We start from the raw sequence: 25,101 nt of genomic DNA, 5'->3' as shown, positions 1-25,101 counted from the left end.
AGGCACTAGAGAAGGTGCAAAAAAGATTTACTAGGATGATACTAGAACTGAGAGGTTATAACTATCAGGAAAGATTGCACAAACTGGGGCTCTGTTCTCTAGAAAAGAGAAGACTGAGGGGTGACCTGATAGAGGTCTTTAAGATTATGAAAGGATTTGATTAGGTAGACATAGAGAAGATGTTTCCACTTGTGGGAAGACCAGAACTAGAGGCCATAAATAATCACTAATAAATCCAATAGGGAATTTAGGAGAGACTTCTTTACCCAGAGAGTGGTTAGAATGTGGAACTTGCTACCACAAGGAGTAGTTAAACACATGCGGGAGAAAGGAATAGAAGTTTATGCTGATAGGGTTAGATGAAGAAGGGTGGAGGAGGCTCATGTGGAGCATAAACACTGGCATGGACCTGTTGGGCCAAATGGCCTGTTTCTGTGCTGTACATTCTATGTAATTCTTAATTCCCATCCCATCGGGGTAAATTCTACCAATTTGTTTTGTGAACTTTCTACAGATGGGAGCTAAGCATCGCTAATTATAGCACCTCTGAGCTAATGCTATTAGCAGTAGCAGGGGATGAGTCTCATGTAGTCACAATATCATTAGAATTCTGTTAGTGATGTTTCCTGAACTGTTTTAATAAGGCCTTGCCTCCTCCATAGTAACATACCACAAACATTTTGTGACTTGCCTCATAGAAAGAAAGCTATGAAGAAAGTGTATAGTTTGCATACCATTAAATAACAAATAAACACACACACACACACACACACACCTTCACACACAAGGACACACACTTCACGTTGTTGGAACTGATTAAATTGAGCTTTAGTATGCATCCAGCTATGTTAGGATGTGCTAAATGCTGACAGAGTGCCAAAAGTGGAAGTGTTTTATTCCCCAGCACTGACATCCCTCACTGTAATAAGCACAACATTTCAGTAAAAAAATGTATAAGTGGTATGTGTGTTTGAGATTAAAATTAATATATATTATGAAGCAAAATGCCAACACACCATATGAGACAACGCTATCCCTTTAAGTGATAAAAAAGACAATTTTGCATTTTAAATATGACAGCTTCTCAGAAAGGTGCAAAAACCTTTTGTCTCAAAGGATTCAATGGCAGTGATGTATGATCCTTGAATCTACTAATCTGCAGTTTCTAGCTTTTTAAATTTTGCATTTTTGCTGTTGCATCAGATATTGCAACACAGAATGTGTGCTGCTAAGTCAAACCAGTGGTGCTCATAATTGTCTAACCTCACCCATGACCCTTAGCAGACCTACTCCTCTCTCTCAGGTCTTTGTTCATGGTCAGTCGTGGTTCAGTGGGTAACACTCTCACTTCTGAGTGAGAGGTTGTTGGTTCAAGACTCACTCTAGAGACTAGAGTACAGAATCTAGGCTGACACTCCATTGCAGTACTGAGGGATTGCTGCACTGTCAAAGGTGCCGCAATTTGGATGAGACATTAAACTGAGACCCTGTCTACCATCTCAGGTGGACGTAAAGGATCCCATTGAACTATGTTGAAGAAGAGCAGGAGAATTCTCCCCAGTGTCCTGGCCAATATTTATCCCTCAACCAGCATCCCTCAACAGATGATCTGGTCATTATCTCATTGCTGTTTGTGGGTCCTTGCTGTGTGCAAATTGGCTGCCGTGTTTCCTACATTACAACAGTGATTATACTTCAAAAGTATTTTGTTTTGGGATGACCTAAGGTTGTGAAAGGCGCTATATAAATGCAAGTCTTTCTTTCATGGTGCATTTGTCTATGTGATGTTACTGAAGCTGGAATTCAGCCCCGTTCCTTTCTTTTTCTCTCCAGCAACAGGAAACAAGGGATTGCTAATAGGGGACGGGTTAATCCCAGCATCCATAGTACATGTGAGAGGGCTGCTTTTCAACACCCCCAGTACCATACGGTCAAAATCAGTGTCTCACTGAGTGAGGAATCGCAGCTACAGAGCTGTGCCCCATCACTCCATAGGACAACACATTTCAGTATTATCCCTGCAGCAATCCAATAATGGGTATTATTGTCCCTCGGCAAGAAAAGCTAGCAAGTAACATTTCCACACGCACTTGCGGGGTTTCTCGAGCTAGTTGTCAGCGTCTATCCTGAACGATGAGGCCCCAGTATGAATTGCCTTTCGTGAACCTTCCCATGAGATATCAGCCTTGGCTCAGTGGTACCGCTGTCTCACCTCGGAGTCAGAAGGTTGTGGGTTCACGTCCCACTCCAGGGACTTGAGCACAAAATCTAGGCTGACATTCCAGTACAGTACTGAGGGAACCCTGAACTGTCGGAGCTGCCGCCTTTCGGATGAGACATTAAACTGAGGCCCCACCTGCCCTCTCAAGTGGATGTAAAAGAAGAGCAGGGGAGGTCTCCCGGTGTCCTGGCAATATTTATCCCTCAACCAACATCACTAAAACAGATTATCTGATCATTTATCTCATTACTGTTTGTGGGAGCATATTGTGCGCAAATTGGCTGCTGCATTTCTTAGATTACAACAGTAATTACATTTCAAAAGTACTTCATTGGTTGCAAAGCACTTTAGGACATCTTTCACGAGGTCGTGAATAGGAGTTATATAAATGCAAGTCTTTCTTTCATAAAGCAGCAAGGTTTAGTGATGGTGGAAAGGCTGGTAGTTTACTTGTGGGCAAATTTTAAGTTTCCTATGGTTAGGTTGATGTTCTGAATTGTCCAGTGGATGGCCTGGAATCTCTGCAGGGTTTCTGCAGCAGGAGATCAGCGGAAACTCCCAGAGAAATGGCGACAACAGCTAAAAATGGCCATTGACGTCCTTTCGCCAAGGATTCCGCTGATTTCCCATTCAAGTTATGGCAGGAGTTTGGGAGAAGCCTGAGGAAATTCAGAGCTAATGTATCTAATGAAAATTTTTTAAAGTACCTTTTTTAAGCTATATTTGTGAAAAATTGCACAAGAAATTGTACTTTTTTTGCATATATGGGGAGCTCAAGGTGCTCATGAAGAATTTTATAATATATCCCTAAACAAATCTTAAGCAAAGTTGTTGAAAATAGTCAAAACTGCCCAGAGGTATGTTGACTTTCCATTCCGTGAAATGCTTTCTCCCATGTTCCAAGCGTGTTATCCAACATGCTACATTGCCTACTTGCAAATTTACATGTGTTAAAATCAAGACTCATTGCACCATCTCCTACTTCAACTCATTCTTTCCCACAACCTCAGAACTTCCAGATCCAACAACAACTTGCATTTATATAGCACCTTTAACATAGTAAAAGGTCCCAAGACACTTCATAGGATCGTTATGAAATAAAAATTTGACGCCGAGCCATACAAGGAGATGTTAGTACAATTTGGTCAAAGTGGTAAGTTTTAAGGAGTGTCTTAAAGGAGGAGAGAGAGGCAGAGAGATTTAGGGAGGGAATTCCAGAGGTTAGGTCCCAGGCAGCTGAAGGCACGGCCACCAATGGTGGAGCGATGAAAATCGGGGATGTACAGAGTACAGAGATAAGCGAAGATAAATTTACAGTCATTAATACAAATGGAGAAATTGCAATTGGTTAAAATAATGGGTTTGAAGCTGGGGAAAAAACTCCAAGTCGAGTTGGTTTCCACCCAAAGCCAATAAAAGAAATAAGTAAGGGAATTGCGAAAGCCTTCATTATAATTTTTCAAAGCTCGTAGCATTTGGGAATAGCAGCAGAGGATTGGTAGGTAGCAACGATGCAGGCCAGTGATTTTGAAGACAGTGGGAAAATTACTAGAATTCAGCATTCTATTTGCATTGATATATCTAGTCTCCTCTCCTACTCATGTCAGCCTTTGTCATGTCCTGCACTTGGCTCTTCATCTGATTTCTCATTATAAATATATATACATACTACGCTCCTTTCAGCCAGTTTTCAGACCCTCAACCATCCTGACTATGTGTGTAGCAACAAATGCAACAAACTGCACCAGCCAACACACATGTCATGGCAGTTTAACACTCTCCCACTTAATGCATTTTGCATGTACCTTCTCCAGCTCCTTGAATTCTACAGTAAACTCAGTGCAGCTCTGTATTACCGACAACTTACCTAGTCTGTAAACAACTGGATTTACAGAGTAAAACCAGACACAGTGTAATGAGTAACATCTATACTTAATGATAAGTTGAAATGACTACATAAACGATAAGAACATTAAGACTGTATGCCTGTCTGCTGCTGTTTTTATGAATGAGATGACTATTATGGTTAATTGTGAGTGGGAGAGTGTAAATTGCAACTAATCTAAAATAAACTCACTGCTAAGTTAATGACTTCAGTTCATTTTTCAGTCACTCCGGTTGTTGTTCTTCATTAACTTTCTTTCCAACGTGGTTGACTCTTAAGTGCCCTCTGAAGCGGCCTAGGAAGAAGTAGGAAGCCCACCACCACCTTCTCAGGGATGGGCAATAAATGGCGGCCTTGCCAGTGACGCCCACATCCCGAGAATGAATTAAAAAAACAAGTAGTGCAATAGCTAGGGTGAGGGTGATTGGAAGGAATGGCATTTGGGTCCTTTAAGGGAGCATGATTTGCTTGTGGACAGAAATTTCCTGCTTAGATTCAGAAGGGACAATTTTGACTTTGGGTGATAGTGTAAAATGGGCGATATCGATTCTGCCGGCTGTTATATATCTCTCCCCATTTTCATTCATAGTGACTGCGATGGAAATAAAAATGGGTAGAGATGCTTAACGGCCGGCAGAATTGATATCACCCATTTTACACTATCACCCAAAGTCAAAACTACCCCCCGCGACGCAATCTTTTTTTTATTCGTTCATGGGATGTGGGGCGTCGCTGGCAAGGCCAGCATTTATTGCCCATCCCTAATTGCCCTTGAGAAGGTGCTGGTGAGCCACCTTCTTGAACCGCTGCAGTCCATGTGTGAAGGTTCTCCCACAGTGCTGTTAGGTAGGGAATTCCAGGATTTTGACCCAGCGGCGATGAAGGAACGGCGATATATTTCCAAGTTGGTATGGTGTGTGACTTGGAGGGGAACGTGCAGATGGTGTTGTTCCCATGTGCCTGCTGCCCTTGTCCTTCTAAGTGGTAGAGGTCGCGGGTTTTGGAGGTGCTGTCGAAGAAGCCTTGGCGAGTTGCTGCAGTGCATCCTGTGGACGGTACACACTGCAGACACAGTGCGCCGGTAGTGAAGGGAGTGAATCGTTAGGGTGGTGGATGGGGTGCTAATCAAGCGGGCTGCTTCGTCCTGGATGGTGTCGAGTTTCTTGAGTGTTGTTGGAGCTGCACTCATCCAGGCAAGTGGAGAGTATTCCATCACCCTCCTGACTTGTGCCTTGTAGATGGTGGAAAGGCTTTGGGGAGTCAGGAGATGAGTCACTCGCTGCAGAATACCCAACCTCTGACCTGGGTATTCTTACACTATGTGGGCTACAGTCGAAACAGTATCATCTCTGGCATGCCATTGTGCGGAGGATGAAAAACAAGCGTGTTACAGGTGTGAACTGGGAAGGAGATTGAACTGCACTAAAAAGACAACTGCACCTGTACATCTGTCGTACCATCTCCTACTCGAACTGATTGTTTGCCAGTGTCATCAAAACTGTGGAACTGCCTCCCTCTGTCCTTCTTTCCTCCGACAATTTACGGGTCATTATACCTCGTTCACATGTCTCTACTTTTCAGAATGGGCCTTCTACTTGCGTCCTGTGCTTCGAGGGCTTGTCTGTGGCATCAGGTCACAAGCGTTATTTTAATCTATACCTTTTTGGCAACCAAAGGTATTAAGGGATATGGGCCAAAGGCGGGTATGTGGAGTTAGATCACAGATCAGCCATGATCTTATCAAATGGCGGAGCAGGCACGAGGGGCTGAATGGCCTACTCCTGTTCCTATGTTCCATGTTCCTATACCTATTATTACAGTTGAAGCTTTCTCCCACCACTTTCAACTTGTGTTCACAGCAACAAAGCAGTTAGCATAAATCGGCCGAATCTCCTATGAACCAACACCTGCTCCCTTATACAAGGCAGGAATGGGATGGCGTGCCATGGGATTAACAATTACTACCGTAAATATATAATCAGTCTTAAATAATTAAAGTATCCTCTTAAATCACAGCCCAGAAATTAGGGTGTGCCCATTATCAGGGTTGGGGGGGAGACGACAGCACATTCCCTGCGCAAGAATGATGAGGCCCGAGGCTCCCCAGATATTGGGCCTCAGGTCTCATTGTAATGGAGCCGACAGGGCATTGGAGACCGCCAGCGAACTGTTGTGCAATATCAGGCTGCTGCTAAAGTGGCAGTGGGTCCGGGATCAGGTCAGGCTGGGGGTCGGGAGGGAGGGGTCAGGGGTCGGGTCTGGGATCATGGTTCCAGGGATCGGGGGTTGGTAGAGGAGGAGGAGGAGGATCGGGGGGTAGGGAGCGGCTTTGATCGGGAGGGTTACTTACCTTCTTTGTTGCAGGCGATCCCATGGGCTGGTTTCTCTGAGCGTAGCCCACGATGGCTCTGTCTGTCTCAGGGCAAACCAATCGTGTAGAGGGGACCTCCAACAGGTGTTGGCCCCTTATTTGCATATGCAAAGGGCCTAACGCCTTCTTCAGGCATGGGTAAATGAAGCCTCCTGTTTATCCTTGCCCAATATGGCGGGCAGCCCACTTCAGCTGCAAATGTGCAAACACTTCCTACCCGCCATTTTGGGGCCATAGTTTCTCGGGTGCTACTCGGTCGAATTTCTAGGCCCATATTTCTTAAACAGTGCATCAGTCAATTTGAAAGACCACTGAATGCAAACTGGAAGAAGATCTGCTCTGGTTGCTACATGTAGTCAGATGGTAAATGTGTTGGTAAAGATATCCTTTCGTCAGTATTTCCAATAAAATCGTAAACAAGCCACTACAAAAACTCAGGGATTTCCTTCTTTTACTTTTGAATAGATTTACAATTTCACTACCAACCGAGGAAATCTTCACCATTGCACTTGCAATGTAGTTACAGATAGCAACCAGTGCAATTCATCCCCCCCCAAGACAGTTATCCACTCCTTCCTGAAAAACGTTAATCAACACAACACCAACTGCCTCTGGTAGGACCCTATTCCATAAGAACAGGAGCAGGCCATTCAGCTCCTGAGCCTGAGCGGCCATTCAATGGCTGATCTGAATCTTAACTCCATTTACCTGCCCCTTGGCTCAATATCCCTTAATACCCTTGCCTAACAAAAATCGATCAATCTCAGTTTTGAAATTTTCAATTAACCCCCAGCCTCAACAGCATTTTGGGGGAGAGAAATTGCACAAATCTACTGCCCTACTCCCAGATTCTCTAATATTTATCTTAGTTGAATCTGTGTCTTCCAACTCAAATATCCTCCTTACATCCTGATCATCTGTGTCACTCAGCATTTTAAAGACACGGATAAAATCCCCCCCCCCCCACAATCCCGAGTCTTCTTTTCTCCAATGAAGACAAGTTCAATTCTTCAACCCTCTCCTCATAACTTGGAGCCCTAATCATCTGTAGCTCTTCATGTGATCCCTTGCAGCTCCTTTGAAGGGAGGAACCCAAAACTGCAGAGAATGTCTAAAATGCAGCCTCACCTGTAAACCATGTGAGGTAAGAATAACTTGAGGGAACGATTCGATATAGGTCCGTTTTGGGCAGTGTTCGATGCGCTAACACCCCCCGCCCGACGGACCCTGGGCAGGCAAGACGCAAGTTTGGACCCAAGGGAGCACTTACCTGCAATCAGCCCTCCTTTCCAGGCCTTGCACGTGCAATCAATGCAATTCGCACTTTCCACCACCAGAGGGAGCTCATCTCTTAAAGGGAGGATGTTTCTTAGAAATCTCTTAAAGGTTGCTAGTACCTGTTATTTGCTGAAAATAACAGTCTACTCTCTGCATGGAGTCTGAACTGAGATCAGACATCACACTGATGAGTTATGTTAAAACATTGAATAAAGGTTGCGCACTACTAAATCCCACATCCTCCAATCTGCATACCAGACCTCACCAATCTGCCAATCTGAGTTGGTACCAGGTCTGCGAGAGTGTGTGCACCAAGGTTCTCCACAGATGCACTAGAGACCTTGGGTGCAAGAGGTAGACAGAAGTAGGGACATCCTATATCTGCAGTGGGGTGCAGGGGGGGCGGGCAAGAGGCCATCCAGATATATACCCAAAAGACAGTGGGAGGCAGCGGGGGTCGAAGTCAATGCCAAGCGCACAGCATCATGAACATGGATGCAGTGCGGGAAGAAGTTCAATGCTTTGACACGAGTGGTCAAGGTGACTGAGGTCAACTGTCAAATGACGTCTCCTACCAACTGCACCATGCACTACACCCCCCATCACCCACATACCAATAAACTCTTTCCATCAGTACTCAACTCTTCCAATCAGATGCTTCCTCTCACCCTTACACATTACCACTGTTTCAAGCCCCCCACCCACAACTCACAGGCCACATACACTGGCAGCTATTCAACCATGACAGGCACATCACCAAGGCACACATCCCGTTTTCTTGCAGGAGAAGGTGGCGCATAACAGGAGGCAGCAAGTGGCAGTGGCATTTAGCCTCTGGAGCCTGTTCCGCCATTCAATGAGATCATGGTGGTCCTGTGAACTAACTCCATATACCCACCTTAGCCTCATATCCCTTAATACCCTTGGTTCACAGAAATCTATCAATCTCAGATTTAACATTCACAAGTGAGCTAGCATCAACTGCTGTCTGTTGAAGAGCGTTCCAAACATCTCCCACCCTTTGCATGTAGAAGCATTTCCTAATTTCACTCCTGCACGTCCTGGCTCTAAATGTTAGGCTGTGTCCCCACATCCTAGTCTTCAAGTGCAACAGACCTCCAAAAACAGTTACAAATGTCTCGGCAGCTAGAGGCAATAATCCAGCCACTAACCTGTAAATCCTGCATGGTCCCTTTAAATAGCGCCGGTGGGGGGTCCTCCAGGCACTCCAAGACATGTTCAAGTGGTCTGGGTTAAGACTGTGCGTTGAGTTGAGCGTTAAGTCCCAAAATGGTGTCTATCTCTTTAAATCAGCATTGCACACTGATTGAAGCCATTTTCTCCTTACTTTACATGATTCCAGCGTTTGTTATCTGCGCCTGTGCTAACTCCTATACCAAGATAGAGTCTGGCGCATGTCACGCAGGAAACGTGGGTGCGCATCCAAGACGCCATCTTGGATGTCGGAGAGGCCGGGTAGCGCCGAAACAACGGCCCAATTTAGCGCCCTTTGTTTTTACTTACGTCAAGGGCTCTGAAGAAGGGCCCTTGTATTTGATTAGCTTTGTTAATAACAGCTGCATTTCTTCGATTATTCCCTCTATTCTTTCCTCTTGACAGAATTCCTTGATAAAAATACATCAAAGAGGCTGAGAGCAATCATACTTTCCCTAATAAACCAGCGGTAGTCGGGGGTCGTACGGTTACAGGATGTATCTTGCCTTGGAGTCACATGACACAAGTCCGCACTCATTATTTCTGTAATGCTAAATTCCTGTCCTCAGCCGTATCATTAGAGAAGGTACTCAGTAGACACCTGGTTCTTCCCACAGAGAGGGAGGGGAAAATCAGAGGGAGAGTTAATCCTGGAGCTGCTCTAATGGGGCTCATAGCAGCTGGAAGAAAAACACTGGCAGAAGCCTGGGAGGAGGTCAACAGTCCATTTTTTTAACCACATATGATACGTAGCACAGGCAGGCGTAGAATATGGATCGACTACTTAACATAAAGGAATAATTGAACCATAATTTATTTTACTTGGACACTTCACTATTACTACTTTGTTGATATCCAAAAGAATCAGACAATAACCATGAAAATATGGGTGGAGACTCAACATTGGGCAACGCAATGCCATCTCCTCTGCATTTTTTACATTGAAAACTGATGAGTCAGAGAAGTCCAACTGTGTAACAGCCACTGGAACTGCATTGCAGCCACTGTGGAGAATACAATCACCTCAATAGCTGCCTGGATGCCTTTAATCAAAAAGTGCTGGGTTTGCAGCGGAGGGATCAAATTCAAATCCAGCCTCAGTGGACACTCAACTTCAATAACGTACCTGCAGTTAAAATCAAATCAACACTTAAAAAGAGTAGTTGAGAGATTCTGTCAATGTGCAGATGAGAGTTCTACTGATTGGTGAGGCAAACTCCACTGCTTTATGGGGTTAAGAATGAAAGGTTAGCATTTAAACGTCGCTGGGTCAAAGTCCTGGAACTTCCTTTCATTAGCACTGTGGGAGCACCTTCACTACACGGACTGCAGCAGTTCAAGAAGAAGGCTCATCACCACCTTCTCAAGGGCAACTAGGAATGGGCAATAAATGCTGGCCTTGCTGCCTCCCTATTTTGCAATTGGGTATGAAACAACGTAAGTACATTTTAATTTGATGTATCTGAGCCAACAGGCAGACAGAGGTGAATTTAACACTGTGCATGGCTGAAATGTTACAGGGAGTTTTCACACAGCACCAGTGATACTTTAATGACCTTCTTCGTAAAAAAGATTAATCTTTCTTGAACCAAAACAGCAGCCCAATTTAAGATAAGACTGTGTTGATGTCCTCTTGAATTTTTTTGCACTGAGCTTAAACTTATGAATAATGCCTCAGTAAAATGTATCTATCTCCTCTTATTCTTTGCCAAAGAGCAGAAAGTTGGGAAACATGGAAAACTTGGTGGTATTCCCCCATGGTAGTGTCATTGTCTTCTAATTGGTATTGGCTTCCTAATATAATTGGTAATGGCTCCACCTTCAGGCTTCTAGGCCCTAATCTTTGGAATTCCCTCCCTAAACCTCTCCACCTCACTACCTCTCTCCCTTCCTTTAAGCTGCTCCTTAAAACCTATCTCTGATCAAGCTTTTGGTCACCTGTCCTAATGTCTCCTTCTGTGGCTCGGTGTCAAGTTGTGTCTGCTAACGCTGCTGGGAAGCACCTTGGGACGTTTTACTACGTTAAAGGCGGTATATAAATGCAAGTTGTTGTTGTAAGTGAAAGAGCAAAAAAAATACGATGGCCACTGTCAGTGGCACTGACCCTCCATAATCTCCCGTGGACAGCACATTTGTGGCATCTTGTACAATGTCTACATCCAAAAGCCCAATTTGTGTTATTTACAGTAACAGATGCACTATCTTCTCTTGCAATCAGAGCTGATAAGGCTCCATCAGTTAAGATCACACCACTTTAAATAGTAAATGCACATTGTATCTCACCCACTGTCAAATTGAGCATTACTTTAGATTATAATTTCACCTTCTCTTCACACATAAAGTTTTAGCTGTTTAACAAACACAGATACTGAGAGGTCAGAGCTTTTTGGTTTACAAGTTGTTGTCAGCGGTGTTATTTGATTGAATGTTCATTAGACAGGCACAGTCCATATTGTAACGCTCCTGTTCGGTCTGTCTACTATTCAAAAGCATTGCATTTTTCCAGCCTGATGAACATTTGAAAACAAATAATTCAAATGAAAATCCAGCAAAGCAAGGAGTGGATATAGGGGAGTGGAACAGTGCAATATTTGCCCAAAGCTATCAACTATTCAAAACAAAGGATAAGTAAATCAGAATTAGAATGACACTGGGTGGGCCAAGCAAAGTGAGACATGCTCTTTTTTCTAGTAAGGTCCTTCCTTTCCTGGGGAAACCTATGTTAAAAATCTTGTACTTCGTGTCTACAAAATCTTACTTCCTGTTGTTACTTTTGTGCTAACTTTTTTCTGTTATGCATTCCTATATCCAAATTTGTAATGGCAACTGCCTCTGTAAATTTGTCATGCTGTAATTATACCCTCCCCCCAGTGATGGCGCCACAGTGCCTCAGGTTTGTGTCTCCTCGGTCCTCAGCCTGTACAGCAGAGAAACTCCCTTGCTCCAATCAACTCTACTTTTCTGTTGCCCAAATTGTTGTAAGCTTTGCTGTTTGACTATAAATAATATAAAATCAAAGTATTATATAAAAATAAAGAGACAGTGCATGAATTTAAAATGGAGACTGACATACATGAGTGTGCCCTGGTCCAGTTATCTCTGCCCTGTAACCCTGCTTCATCTGAAGACTGTACTTGGTCTTGACTCTCCATGTATAACATCATGGGAGATCAACTGGATTGTTTAAGAAAATCAGGGGTGGAACAGTATATTAGACATTATAGAGATATCACTGCAATATCACTGATCCAGACTACAGATCAATCCTTCAGTCTGATATTGTCTCAGTTCAGGGGAAAACCTGATTAAACCAAAACGAAACGATCAAGCAATTGTTTTTTTCAGATGTGTCCAACTACTTAATTCTAAACCAATGAAACAAACCAACATCCATCCGTCTGTCCATCTATGTGCGTTAAAACAAGGAGTTTCATTGGTATTCATCACCAATAATCCAAACAACTAACTGCAGATAGAGACTGTCATAAAAAAGACTAAAAATGAATACAGAATGTATTTATAGCTGAAGTGCTAGCTGTTAATGATTGAAATCACAAATGATACCCAAACAGTGATCATCCAGACGTCCAGTTCTCTGGTAATTTGGCCCAGTTTACAAAGCCACTATTCCAATTCTGATGCCCCCATTCTCCTCATTTCTCACTTCACTGCTGATTCAATCTACTCATTCAAGTTTTGCAGCTCTAAATTAAATGCACACAATACTTTCTGTCACCTAACATCTGTATGATTAATTTCCTGTAAATTTCTCCTTTGTGAAATAAAATTTGCACAAGATACAAAACGGAGGGAATGTTTGCAGCATTTAATATATGTTGGATCATCTACTTTACTCAAATCTCAGGGCAACTAGGTATGGACAATAAATGCGACCTTGGTAGCATTGCCCATGTCCCAAGAACAAATTAAAAAAGCAATAAGCAATGACTGAGCAGTAAAGTCTGCCAAGTGTTTGATACCTGTTTTGCCATCTGTTCGAGTCTGCCGTTTCCTATTCTGGGCTCCAATGATAGAGGAAGGAAAGATTTTCTCAGGCATTGGATGCTACACACCTGAGGTCATATGCACCTCTGATTGTTTTAGTGCGAGAGGTGTGTAAATAGTGGCACGATGCCAGGGGAATGCACTCTCACGATTGTTCCTATTTAAAAATCGGTTCAGGGAGATTAGTCAGAAATACTCATTAAAGCTTTGGTAAAGGCTGATCATGTTCACAATTAGGCGGAGGTGGGGGAGAGATATAAACAAAAAGTGAGTACAGTATTGAGCTCCAGCTCCAGCCTGTCAAAGGAAGGGAAAAATTCCAAAGTGCCACTGACATAACTAATAGTACTGTGGAGTTGTCAGCCCACAGCACAGGTGCAATGGCTATTGCTGTGTATCCAATAGTGCGGCATGAGCAGGCGCAAATGGAGGCCTGAGGGGCTCAGGAGGCATAGGAGGAATACAACTCTCAGAGTACATTACACCAGGCAATGCAACTACAATAAAGAGACAGCGACCTGGGGATATCGGAGGAGCAGGGCACCTTGAGGCTCAAGCACAGCAGAGAGGCTGTGACCGAGGGGTGTTACCCAATGCACAAAGACTTGCAAAAAGCAACACCAATCCATAATGCACTACTGGTGGCAGTGAAGGTCACCACTGCCCTAGGCTTTTATGCCGCAAGATCCTTCCAGGGATCCAAGGGAGACATCACAGGAGCCAGCTACTTTTACAAGTGCATATGCAACTGTCAGCCATGGCTCAGTGGTAGCACTTGGAGGTTGTGGGTTCAAGTCCCACTCCAGAGACTTGAGCATGTAATTTAGGCTGTGTAAGAGGTGCCACCTTTCAGATGAGACATTAAACCAAGGCCCCATCTACCTGGATGTAAAAGATCCCATGGCAATATTCCAAGATAAAACCAGTGTGGAGCTCAATCCCACCATGGAGCTGATAGAGTTGGATTAAAGTTACCTCCACAGGTCTTTTTTGCAGTTTTCTGATACTAAATATTTCTAGATTTCAGTTTTACAAAGTTGAAATATCTCAGTTTGACCAGTAGAGGTGGAAAGGTCATAGAGAGGAGATGTTTTAGTCAATGGCTCAGTCATAGGAAACTCAGCAGGGCAGAGAACGATGGTGAGGCACCATGATATGAATTAAAAATAAAATAGTTATCAGTCCCAAATCATTGCCATCAGGACACTGGGACCGAGGCAACAAAAGCCAACATATTCTCCATTAAACAGGGATATTTAGTCATCTTAGAACGTTAAAATATAAAACCTGAGGAATATTTGAAAAATGCCTTAATTCTCTGGATAACAAAATAAATGATATATCTTGCAATAATTTCAGTGCAGTAACATTACTGAATTTGGGTCAATGCTTCAATCAAGAGAATGCTTTAAACAAATGTTTAATTCGCCCCTTCCCTCACTACCCGCTTTGTACAAGTGAACACATTCCGTTATCACAACATCAGTAGCACGTCACTCCAGTAGCGAGATTACATGATTGGATATACCTATCATGCAAAGACGTGCAGGAAACCAATTAACCTTTGAGGACTGTGTTAGCATTTCTGCAATGAAAGCAAATACATAACATGACTTTGATTCTTTTAAGACTACTATGCGTTAAAAAAAAGTTCTTTGGCTCTGTGGATTTCTCCCATACTCCTCTGCAACATTCATTAGAAATTTCCAATGTAGCAGTTGTTACACAAGGCAGCAGTGCATATACTTGATGGCGGAAAAGAGTTCATGTCAGCTGCCCTCAAGCTTTTTTTTTTAAATGTTGCTGCCTGAATAATACACGAACAGGCAGAAAGATTGAAGAAGGAAATCAGATTTCTCAGAGACCAGATCTTCCAGATCTCGAGCCAATATCCGTAACCTTATTCGGAGTTGCAGGACCTTTTTCAGAGAATCACAGTGTCAGTCGTGGCTCAATGGGTAGCACTCTTGCCCGAGTCAGACGATTGTAGATTTAAGTCCCACTTCAGAGCCTTGAGCAGAAAATCTAGGCTGACACTCTCAGTGCAGTACTGAGGGAGTGCTGCACTGTCGGAGGTGCTGTTTTTTGGATGAGATGTTAAACCGAGGTCCCGTCTGCCCTCTCAGGTGGACGGAAAAGATCTCATAGCACTAAGAAGAGCAGGGGAGTTCTCCCTGGTGTCCTGGTCAATATTTATCCCTCAACCAACATCACTAAAAACAGAGCACTTTGGGACATTCTGAAGTTGTGAAGTGTGCTATGTAAATGCAAGTTCTTTTTTCTTTTTCACTTAAACCAATGCATTGCAAAATACACTAATACCTGCTGGTTTCTCAATGTGGCTTCAAGTCTAAATTGTTACTAGATTGTGATGACTGGCATTAGATGGCCACCACTTCCAGATAACTTTTCTATCCTGATGGTCTTCAAAACACTGTACTTTCCAATGTTGTACAAGTCACTAGACTAACCGATGCTGGTATCATACCTCGGGGCCAGCTCCAGCCAGCCTTATTAAACAGAACGGCTTCACTCTTGACAGCTGGGTTACACCGCTGCTTACAGTGATGTTCTAGTTACCTCGGTAACCCAGGACGCTACACAGGTAAGGATGCGCTACACTGCACAAAGCACCTCCAATACTTTGACACTCTCAACTGAAACAGAAGCACCCAGTAAGAAAAAAAAGACTTGGATTTATAAAGCGCCTTTCATGACCTCAGGACGTCCCAAACTGCTTTACAGCCAATTAAGTACTTTTGAAGTGTAGTCACTGTTGCAATTTGCGCACAGCAAGGTCCCACAAATAGCAATCTGATAATGACCAGATCATCTGTTTTAGCGATGTTGGTTGAGGGATAAATATTGACCAGGATACCAGAAAGTATGAATGTTATCTATAGGGACTTTCAGAAGGCATTCCACTTAAGAGACTGTTAACAAAAATGAGGGCGCATGGAATTGGAGGCTACCTATTGGCTTCGATAGGGAATTGATTAAGAGGTTGGGGACAGAAAGTAGGGTAAATGGGTATGTACTCAAATTACATAGAATATACAGCACAGAAACAGGCCGTTCAGTCCAACAGGTCCATGCTGGTGATTATGCTCCACACGAGCCTCCTCTACTTCATCTAACCCTATCAGCATATCCTTCTATTCCTTTCTCCCTCATGTGTTTATCTAGCTTCTCCTTAAATGCATCTATGCTAAATTGGCAGGATGTGACTAGTGGTGTCCCCCAGGGATCTGTACTGGAGTCATAGATTTTCACTATATTTATAAATGACTTGGAGGTAGGAATAAAGAGCCATATATCGAAGTTTGCTGACAACACTAACTTAGGTGGCACAGCAAACAGGATGGGAGCAGAAAGTTGCAAATTAACATTGATAGATTAAGTGAGTGGGCAAAACTGTGGCAGATGAAGTTTAATGTGGGAAAGTATGAAATCATCCACTTTGGATCTAAGAAAGATAGATCAGAGTATTTTCTAAATGGCGAGAAGCTAGGGACTGTGGATGAGCAGAGAGAACTAGGGGTCCAAGTACAGAAATCACTAAAAGCTCGTGGACAGGTACAAAAAATGATTTAAAAGGCTGATGGAATGTTGGCCTTTATCTCAAAAGGGCTGGAATACAAAGGGGTGGATGTTATGGTACAGCTGTGCAAAGCTCTGGTTAGACCCCATCTACATTCAGTCCTGGGCACTGCACCTCAGAAAGGATATATTGGCCTTTGAGGGGGTGCAGTGCAGATTCACCAGAATGATACCGGGTTAAAAGGATTAAGTTATGAGAAAAGGTTGCATTGATTAGGTTTGTATTCCCTTCAATATAGAAGATTAAGGGGTGATCTAACTGAAGTGTTTAAGATGATTAAAGGATTTGGTAGGGTGGATAGAGAGAAACTATTTCCTCTGGTGGGAGAGTCCAGAACAAGGGGGTATAACTTTAAAATTAGAGCTAGGCCATTCAGGGGTGATGTCAGAAAGCACTTCTTCACACAAAGGCGGGTGACGTGACGTAAAGCGGGCAACTGATCTGCTTCTGCCTGATGGTAAAAGCGAACATTCACCACAGTGCGCCAGGCATTTGCATCTTGCTGCACTTATGCTGAATCTACTTATTCCTGCAAGTCAACCAATTCGGGTTAGGGGCGGGCATGGGAATATGTGTCACGATGTGCGTTGTTGCTGGGATATCTGGAATAGCGAAAGCAGGGAGACCTTTTACTCAATGGCTGCAGAGAGACAGATCACGGCAGCAAAGGTGATGTGTAATGACACAAATTAAAAACAGAATGCTTCTCTGGCCCAAGACATTGCCATCAGGACACTGGGACCAGGGCAATGAAAGCAACACATTCTCAATAAACAGGGACATGTAGTCATAACTGTTGGCTCCAGCTGCTATATTGGAGTCAGTGGAGGACTACTCCAGTGCCATGCTACATATTTACCTGGTTTCAAAAGCCGCATGCCATAATTTCTGCACCAAATTTATATTCTATGGGCACAAATTCAGTGGAAAATCCTAATATAACAGGCATGAATACTCATTACAAAATTCGATTTAACATCTGTGTCCTTACAACCAATTTTTCAAAGAAAGGAGAGGAGAGGGAGCAGTACAACTACATCAATATTTTATACACAGCCCATTGATCTGGTGATTGGGACAATGTATACTCTTAATCTTTGTATATTTAGCCTTTTTGGTTGTGTATGTGCAGCACAATTTGTTAAATATACACAGCCTTTCTCACTAAATCTTTGTCAATGATTTTATTTTAAACTATAATTCTGTCCCTTCATCGCACTATTGGTGGCAGAGATTCCTACTCAAAGGAACTCCCTCCCTAAACCTTCCACTTCTCCACTTCTCTCTCCACTTTTAAAAGCCATCTCAAAACCCATCCATTCCATCAAGCTTTCAGTCATCTCTCGTAACTCTCCTTTATCTGTTCCTTTATCCTCTTAATCGATTTTTTTCTTCTCCCTTTTGTCATTTTCTAAGTTAAAGGTGCTATTTCAATGTTAAGTTGTTGCTGTTTAAGAGTTAGTTAGTTAGTTAGTGTCTCCTGTGCATACTGTGTGAGGCATTCCATTTATTCCACTGCTGTCTGTCCAGAGCAAGATATTTGACTCCATCAGAGTATCATCTTGGCCCACATCCAGCAGATTGTGGTTTTCCACTGTTGATGTTTATATTTGCAAGTCTGTAACAGAATGGTCTTGTCTCTGAGTTGTTTCCATAATGAAAGGCATTTGCATCTGGACAATCTCACAACCTTCTACCAGAAGGACCATTGGACTGGCCTTTAGTCTGGCTCTTACCTTTCAACCTGTCTGGCTTGGGTGACCCTAGCAGGAGTTATACTCCTGCCAGCATAGCTCTCAGGGTCCCAGGAGCACCTAAGTCTCACGTCAAGGTGTGAACAGTAATACTGCATAATGGTGGTGGAATGCAAAGCCCGTGCCTCAAACTGCTGGGACTCTACCTCACCTATTAAATCTTCTAAGGGAAAGACTTGTCCAGATACTCCCTGACTCCCAAAGGTAATCATGTTTATATTTATTTTACATCCAGAATACGTATCCAGCCCCGTCTGGCTGGGAGATCAAAAGAGGAAACAATAAATAAATGGAGCTCATCCAAAATAAAAAGCAGTGAATACAGTATAACATAGTACTAAGAAAACATAGGACTTTTTGAGTCTGAAATGGTGTGATACGCAGAGAGGTCTTGCTTTCTAAGCTTAGTGCCAGTTAGTACAAGGATTGCTAACTTGTAAGCAAGTTTCCACCCAGAATGGCAGTAGGGATGCGATTTATTATTTTCATGTTATGAGTAGAAGTAGATGAATTTCAATAAAGGACTGGATTCTGTTCATTCATATATTTCATGTAAAATAAACCAGTTTTTGGTTCCTGATCAGGCTTGTCCCACCAGAGTGCTTTTCAGTCTGAAACATAAAAGAACACATGTGGATCTGCACGCAAGATCCCAGTTCCCAGTGCATATGCGAGGAGTCTTATTGTTACGGTCACTGGGTCACGCTACCAGTTAACTAGATATTGGGCAATAAAGGTATTCTCCAGATTGTAGGGGACATGGGTTCTGCTTATTGGAATGACCAATGACACTGAGCCAGACAGGATCTCTAGCGGGGACCTGAAATTTGTAATACATGTCCAGCAGTCCTGAAGTATGAAGGAAAACCATTTGGACATGTCTTTTACACCACCTATGCCTTGGGTTGTTCACTGCATTAAGGGTGTTATATAAATGCAAGTTGTGTTGTTACTAAGCATTCTGTACATGTATCTCAGGAATGAGGCTGGATGAGGAAATGCTAAATGGAATGGCAAGAACAAAACAATTAATTTTCAAACTCAAAACTATATGGGTATATGGACACCAAAACATTGAAACCGCTGGATTATTTTCCCCAATAAACCACTTGGCAATTTCAGCTATATACAATCTAAATCGCTTTGAAGAATACTCCAGGCAGAGATCACAAAACCTCATATCTGTGAGTATTAATTCTGATATTGGTTCCTAAGGTTAGATGTTAAGTTTCATTTTCAAATCCACGGATTGCCATTTTACACGTTGGACTAATTGTGGCCGTAACACCATTCCATACTCATAGAATCATAGAATATTACAGCATAGAAGGGGGCCATTCGGCCCATCGTCCCTGTGCTGTCTCTTTGAAAGAGCTATCTAATTAGTCCCACTCCCCTGCTCTTTCCCCATAGCCCTTTTCATGTACATATTCATACTAATTTTCATAAACTGAACACCTTTACATACTGATGTCTGACAATACAGATAAAAATTAATCATTTCTCACCCCCTTTATCACTATGGAAACCAGCTCCGACAAATGAACTATAATAAGAGTAGTATTTGTTTCTCTGCATTTTTGTAATCCACACACTTGAAGCTCTATCACTGATTCATGTCTTCATACGGCCTAGTTTTTTTTTTAAAGTCATGTTTTATCCTGCTATTCATTTACGCAAGAAACTCTCTCCTTGTCAGTGTAAGCTATTATGCTGTAATTTCTCCTCCTCTCAACTCTCAGATTGCCAGCAACTCTGTGGAATCCCAGCTTTCTTGGACTGACCATTTATAAATTGTCATGAATGCTGATGGTAGAAGTACCTTTGTTACTTAATATTAACCCTGAAGTACAAAAATAAGCACTTAATAAACAATTTAAAATAAAAAATTAAGACCTTGCTTCTGTCTTCCCTTGTCCTTTATTTTGATTTTAATTTTGTTACTTTATTTCTAACTGATAAAGCCTCTTGTAACATTTCTATTTTTATCCTGAAAAAAATAATAGAAAGAACTTGCATTTATACGGCACCTTTCATGACCTCAGGATGTCCCAAAGCACTTTACAGCCAGTAAAATACTTTTGAAGTGTAGTCACTGTTGTAATGTAGAGAAACGCAGCAGCCAATTTGCACACAGCAAGGTCCCACAAACAGCAATGAGATAATGAATGAATAACCTCTTTTAGTGATGTTGGTTGAGGAATAAATATAGAAATCCCCTGCTCTTCTTCGCAATAGTGCCCTGGGATCTTTTACATCCATCTGAGAGGGCAGGCGCTTAACGTCTCGACCGAAAGTAACTTTAAATACATTGCTTCAGTGCTTTTTCTCTGCCTCTGGGACCGCATCATCCATTTTGGAGGTGGGGCCTACATTGTAGGCATTGGCTTCTGATTGGTTATACAATGGCTCCAATCGCAGTTTTTTCAGCCAATCGTTGCTCTAAGTTGAAAGATTGACCTGACCATGTCAGTGACACATGGTCAACTTTTAACTTGGTTGTCCATCATCAAGGAAGAATTCTTACAGCTGAAGAAGTTATCTAATTGGCAGTGCTGGCAGCCCAATTGCAGCTCAATGACATAACTCAATGGCAGTATTCCAAAGTTAAACCTAGCCTATGCCATGCGCCACTCTACAAACTAAACAGTGGGCAAGTGGCCCGTTTCCAAACTTCTGATGTTGCGGCACTGTAACCAAATATCAGGAAGTGCATGAAGCCACAGGCTAACTCACTCTCAATTTTTACTCCCCCACCTTATGGTGAGTCCTTCGCCTTGGGACCTTCCTGATGGCCCAGCTGGGCTGAAAAGCCCAGTTTTTAGGTCAGTCAGAAGACTGAACATATAGGTTGACTTGCTCACATCACTGGAGTGACCACATGAAACTATTAACTAAAACTGATTCAAGCACCTGATGAGATAACTTGTCAGTGGGGCAAACACTGAATGTCACTGAAAGGGTATTGGAAATCTGGAATTCTCTGCCCCAAAAGGCTGTGGATGCTGGGATAATTAGACCTCTCAAGACTGAGATCGATAGATTTTTGTTGGGTAAGGGTATCAAGGGATATGGAGCTAAGTCGGGTAAAAGGAGTGAGGTACAGAATGGCGAAGCAGGCTTCAGGGGGCTGAATGCCTACTCCTGTACCTATGTAAATGAGCTAACTCATCAACAGCACTCTGGGGTTTAACCTGGCAACAAGTTTGTGAAAATGTATTGAATGCATTGTGATTTGCATATCCAATTACATAGCCAGAACCAAAAACCATATTATCTGAATCTTTTGTAAAGCTAGATGTGAAATTCTATGCCAAGTTAACTTGCTCCAGGTGTGTAAATTTTGGGAGAAAAAAAAACTTGGGGAAAGATTTACACCCTGACAGCTGGACAGTGTGATCTGCCCCTGCACTAAAATCGGGTGGAGTTACATGCTTATTCCAAGATATTCCAGAGCTGAATGCTACCTGTGAAACTCTGCAAGAAGATGACAACAAACCTTCAATTGTCAGTCTAACTGGTTCAGTCAAACACCTCATTCAGACAGCAATGAATGAGGTGTGGTGTGTTTATCAAGAACTTGTGTGTAGCCCAGCAGTGTAACCTAGATAAAGCTCGGAGTTCACTGTTGTAATTGGATTACAAGTGTGTGTATTTTTTAAAAATTTACTTTTAAATGCTTCAGTGTCACACAGTGCAGTGGATTCAGCATTGTTAAAGTTTACTAGCACCATAAATTGACTTAGAATAACCTGCTTTTAAGGAACGAGTACTTACCTCAAGTTGTGCCCAATATAATTTTTAAATGAAAGATTTATTTTAAAAATGAAATTTTAATCGTCTCTCCACAGCCCCAGTAGTTTTTGATTTTCTCCAACAGTGGAGCATATTCCATTGGCATCAGCTGAAGGAGGTGTCTTCCAACGTGCCTGTTCACAATCATTGGTATTGGTATAATCACTCTTCCTCTTCCAACGTGTCTGTTCACAATCATTGGTGTCAGTGTGATCACTCTTCCTCTTCCAACGTGTCTGTTCACAATCATTGGTGTCAGTATGATCACTCTTCCTCTTCCAACGTGTCTGTTCACAATCATTGGTGTCAGTGTGATCACTCTTCCTCTTCCAACGTGTCTGTTCACAATCATTGGTGTCAGTATGATCACTCTTCCTCTTCCAACGTGTCTGTTCACAATCATTGGTGTCAGTGTGATCACTCTTCCTCTTCCAACGTATCTGTTCACGATCATTGGCGTCTGTGATTATTCTTCCTCAGAGCAGTCACAAATCATTGAGTTTTCTTCCCCAAATTCACAGTCGGGTTGTCATATTAAAACAGAACACAATTGTGTACAAAGCAAGCGAGAAAGGGTGGTTTATAATGGATCTGATGCCAACTAAACTCTCTTATAATGGATTAATGAAGTGACACATTTTCTCCAGTGCAGCATATTCTATCACATGCGCAAACTCACTGTCTCAGAAATGGAACTATTGCTCAGGAAGGAAGGAATGGAGGAAAAGAGGGAGGAAGAAAGGATGGAAAGGAGGGATGAAGAAAAAAGGAATGGAGGAAAGGAGGGAGGAAGAACGGACTTGCATTTGTAAAATACATTTCACAACCTCAGGATGTCCCCAAGCACTTTACAGCCAATGAGATATTTTTGAAGTGTTGTAATGTAAGGAATATTGCTCCCAATGACTAAACATTGCTCTTGGCTATATAGACCAGGAATGTCCCAGGTAGTGCAGAGTTAGCTGATCTCAGTTGGAAGGGCAATTGGGCCAGTACAATTGACACGTCTGCATCCTGGGCCTGGGTGGGGGAGGGAAATCAACCAAATTCCTGCCCCTGACTGCTATCCAGTGACTCCTGCTGGAAAGTGCAAACCTGTGGATGTGGGGTGAGGACATGACGGGATCTGGCTATGTTTCTGACAACAGTTGAATAATCCACCAACCCTCACATTATAGGCCCGTGCATGAAGAATGGTCGCGTGGGACAGTCACTGACGGGAAGCCTGAACAATTCAGCACTTCAGGAGAGGGGCAGAGGAAATTGTTCAAAAAAAGGGAAGTATCAGTAACCAAACTAAAAATTGACACGTGCAATAAAAGGGAACTGAACTCGCTCTTTAAAAAGCTCATAAATATTAAAAGAAAATGAGCCAGGTTAAATGATTACAGAATCCATTCAACAAAACAATTCGCACTTATTTTATTATGAATTTTAATTCAGGTCCCCAGAGATCTATTAATTGAATGTAAATCAGTTCCAAAGATGTTATAGTCTTGCACAAACTTCATAAAGAATATTGAGAATGGATGCCAAGCAATCACCTCTTCCCCAACGCCTTTTATCACAAACACTGTTACGACAAGTATCTCATTATAACAAACTTTCCCTTGCTCCACATAGCAGCTCCATTACAGTCAGTAACTGAGTGTGATCATGATAAAGACATCTCTCCGATGAGAAGTATTGGTTGATTCTCAAGATTTTATAGTTCTAAATTTTGCCTGTATTCAAAACGTCGCTCTTTTTGTTTGTTATCGTAAAAAAGAAACTGTATCAGAGATACGGATTTAAATGTACATACAAACGTGTTTCAGCCATTTACACAAATTGGATCCCCACACAAACTTGTTTACTCAGAAACTTTTAAAATCACAATTTCTTGAAACTGGTTATTCCCTCGTGAGCTTCGCAAAAGAAACACACTCTCAAATAAGCAGTGAACTCTTGACTTACAGATAAAAATGAACTAAACCTGTCCTAATACTCTGTTTTCAATACACGAATACATTATCTGCACTTCTCATCTGGCCCCGAGGTGAAGTACGTAATTCCGCTTCAAGAATGAACTAGTCATTAAAATTTGTCTGCAAATCAAGGGTGACTTGGCACTAAGTTTACCTTTCGGGCAGTAAAATCGAGACATGCAAGCTGAGAGTTTGTGGACCAACTCCCGTTGCCTCTAATGGTTACCATTAATTTAACATTGTCAGTGTCAGTGTCTGATACTCAAAAAAATTGCAATAGGTCTGTGGGCTTACCTTGCAGACTCGCTTTCATTGATTTCTCGCTGCCCCTGCCTTTCAACTGCTCCGTGGTTTGTAATTCATACTTGCTCAGATCAAAATTAGTGGAGAAGCTCAGCTCTGTTTGAGTCGGGTGTTCTCAGGTCGATCGGTTTGGTGCTGCTGGCTTTGACAAAGTGAAACCCACATTGCTTCAGAGTTACTGTCAGGCATGTGGGCGGAGAGTTGTCAAAACCACACATAATGGAGAGGAACCCGTGTAAGCCGAGTCTTTCTGAATGCAAAAAGCTACCCGACCCCGTGATCAGGGACTCGCAGATAGCAATCTGGCTCAGTCCAATTCGTATAATCCTAAATAAACGTCACTGATAGCGCTACTATTGTGAAGGGTGATCTTACATACGGACATACGAATTAAGAGCAGGAGTAGGCCATTCGGCCCCTCAAGCCTGCTCTGGCATTTGATAAGATCATGGCTGATCTGATTGCGACCTCAACCCGACTTTCCCGTCTACCTACAATAACCTTTGACTCCCTTGTTAATCTAACTCAGCCTTAAAAATATTCATGATGTGGAGATGCCGGTGATGGACTGGGGTTGACAATTGTAAACAATTTTACAACACCAAGTTATAGTCCAGCAATTTTATTTTAATTGCTGGACTATAACTTGGTGTTGTAAAATTGTTTACAATTAAAAATATTCAATGACCCTGCCTCCATCGCTCTC

At 42.5% G+C, this 25,101-nt stretch overlaps 1 protein-coding gene across 1 annotated transcript in view; it reads right to left on the bottom strand.

Annotated features, from left to right (window-relative positions):
* The window catches only part of card11 (caspase recruitment domain family, member 11), a 247,628-nt gene extending 223,034 nt beyond the window's left edge, over window positions 1–24,594 (bottom strand). The window contains exon 1 of the mRNA XM_068002900.1: window positions 24,387–24,594. Within this exon, the coding sequence (XP_067859001.1) occupies window positions 24,387–24,405 (19 nt within the window). The 5' untranslated portion in view covers window positions 24,406–24,594. The remainder of the gene's footprint in view (window positions 1–24,386) is intronic.
* Window positions 24,595–25,101: the final 507 nt, after the last annotated feature.

The sequence above is a fragment of the Heptranchias perlo genome, chromosome 22 (genome assembly GCF_035084215.1).
Source record: "Heptranchias perlo isolate sHepPer1 chromosome 22, sHepPer1.hap1, whole genome shotgun sequence".
Lineage (NCBI taxonomy): Eukaryota > Metazoa > Chordata > Chondrichthyes > Hexanchiformes > Hexanchidae > Heptranchias > Heptranchias perlo.
The sequence above is the reverse complement of the archived record's forward strand: the minus strand, read 5'-3'. Positions and strand labels throughout refer to the sequence as shown.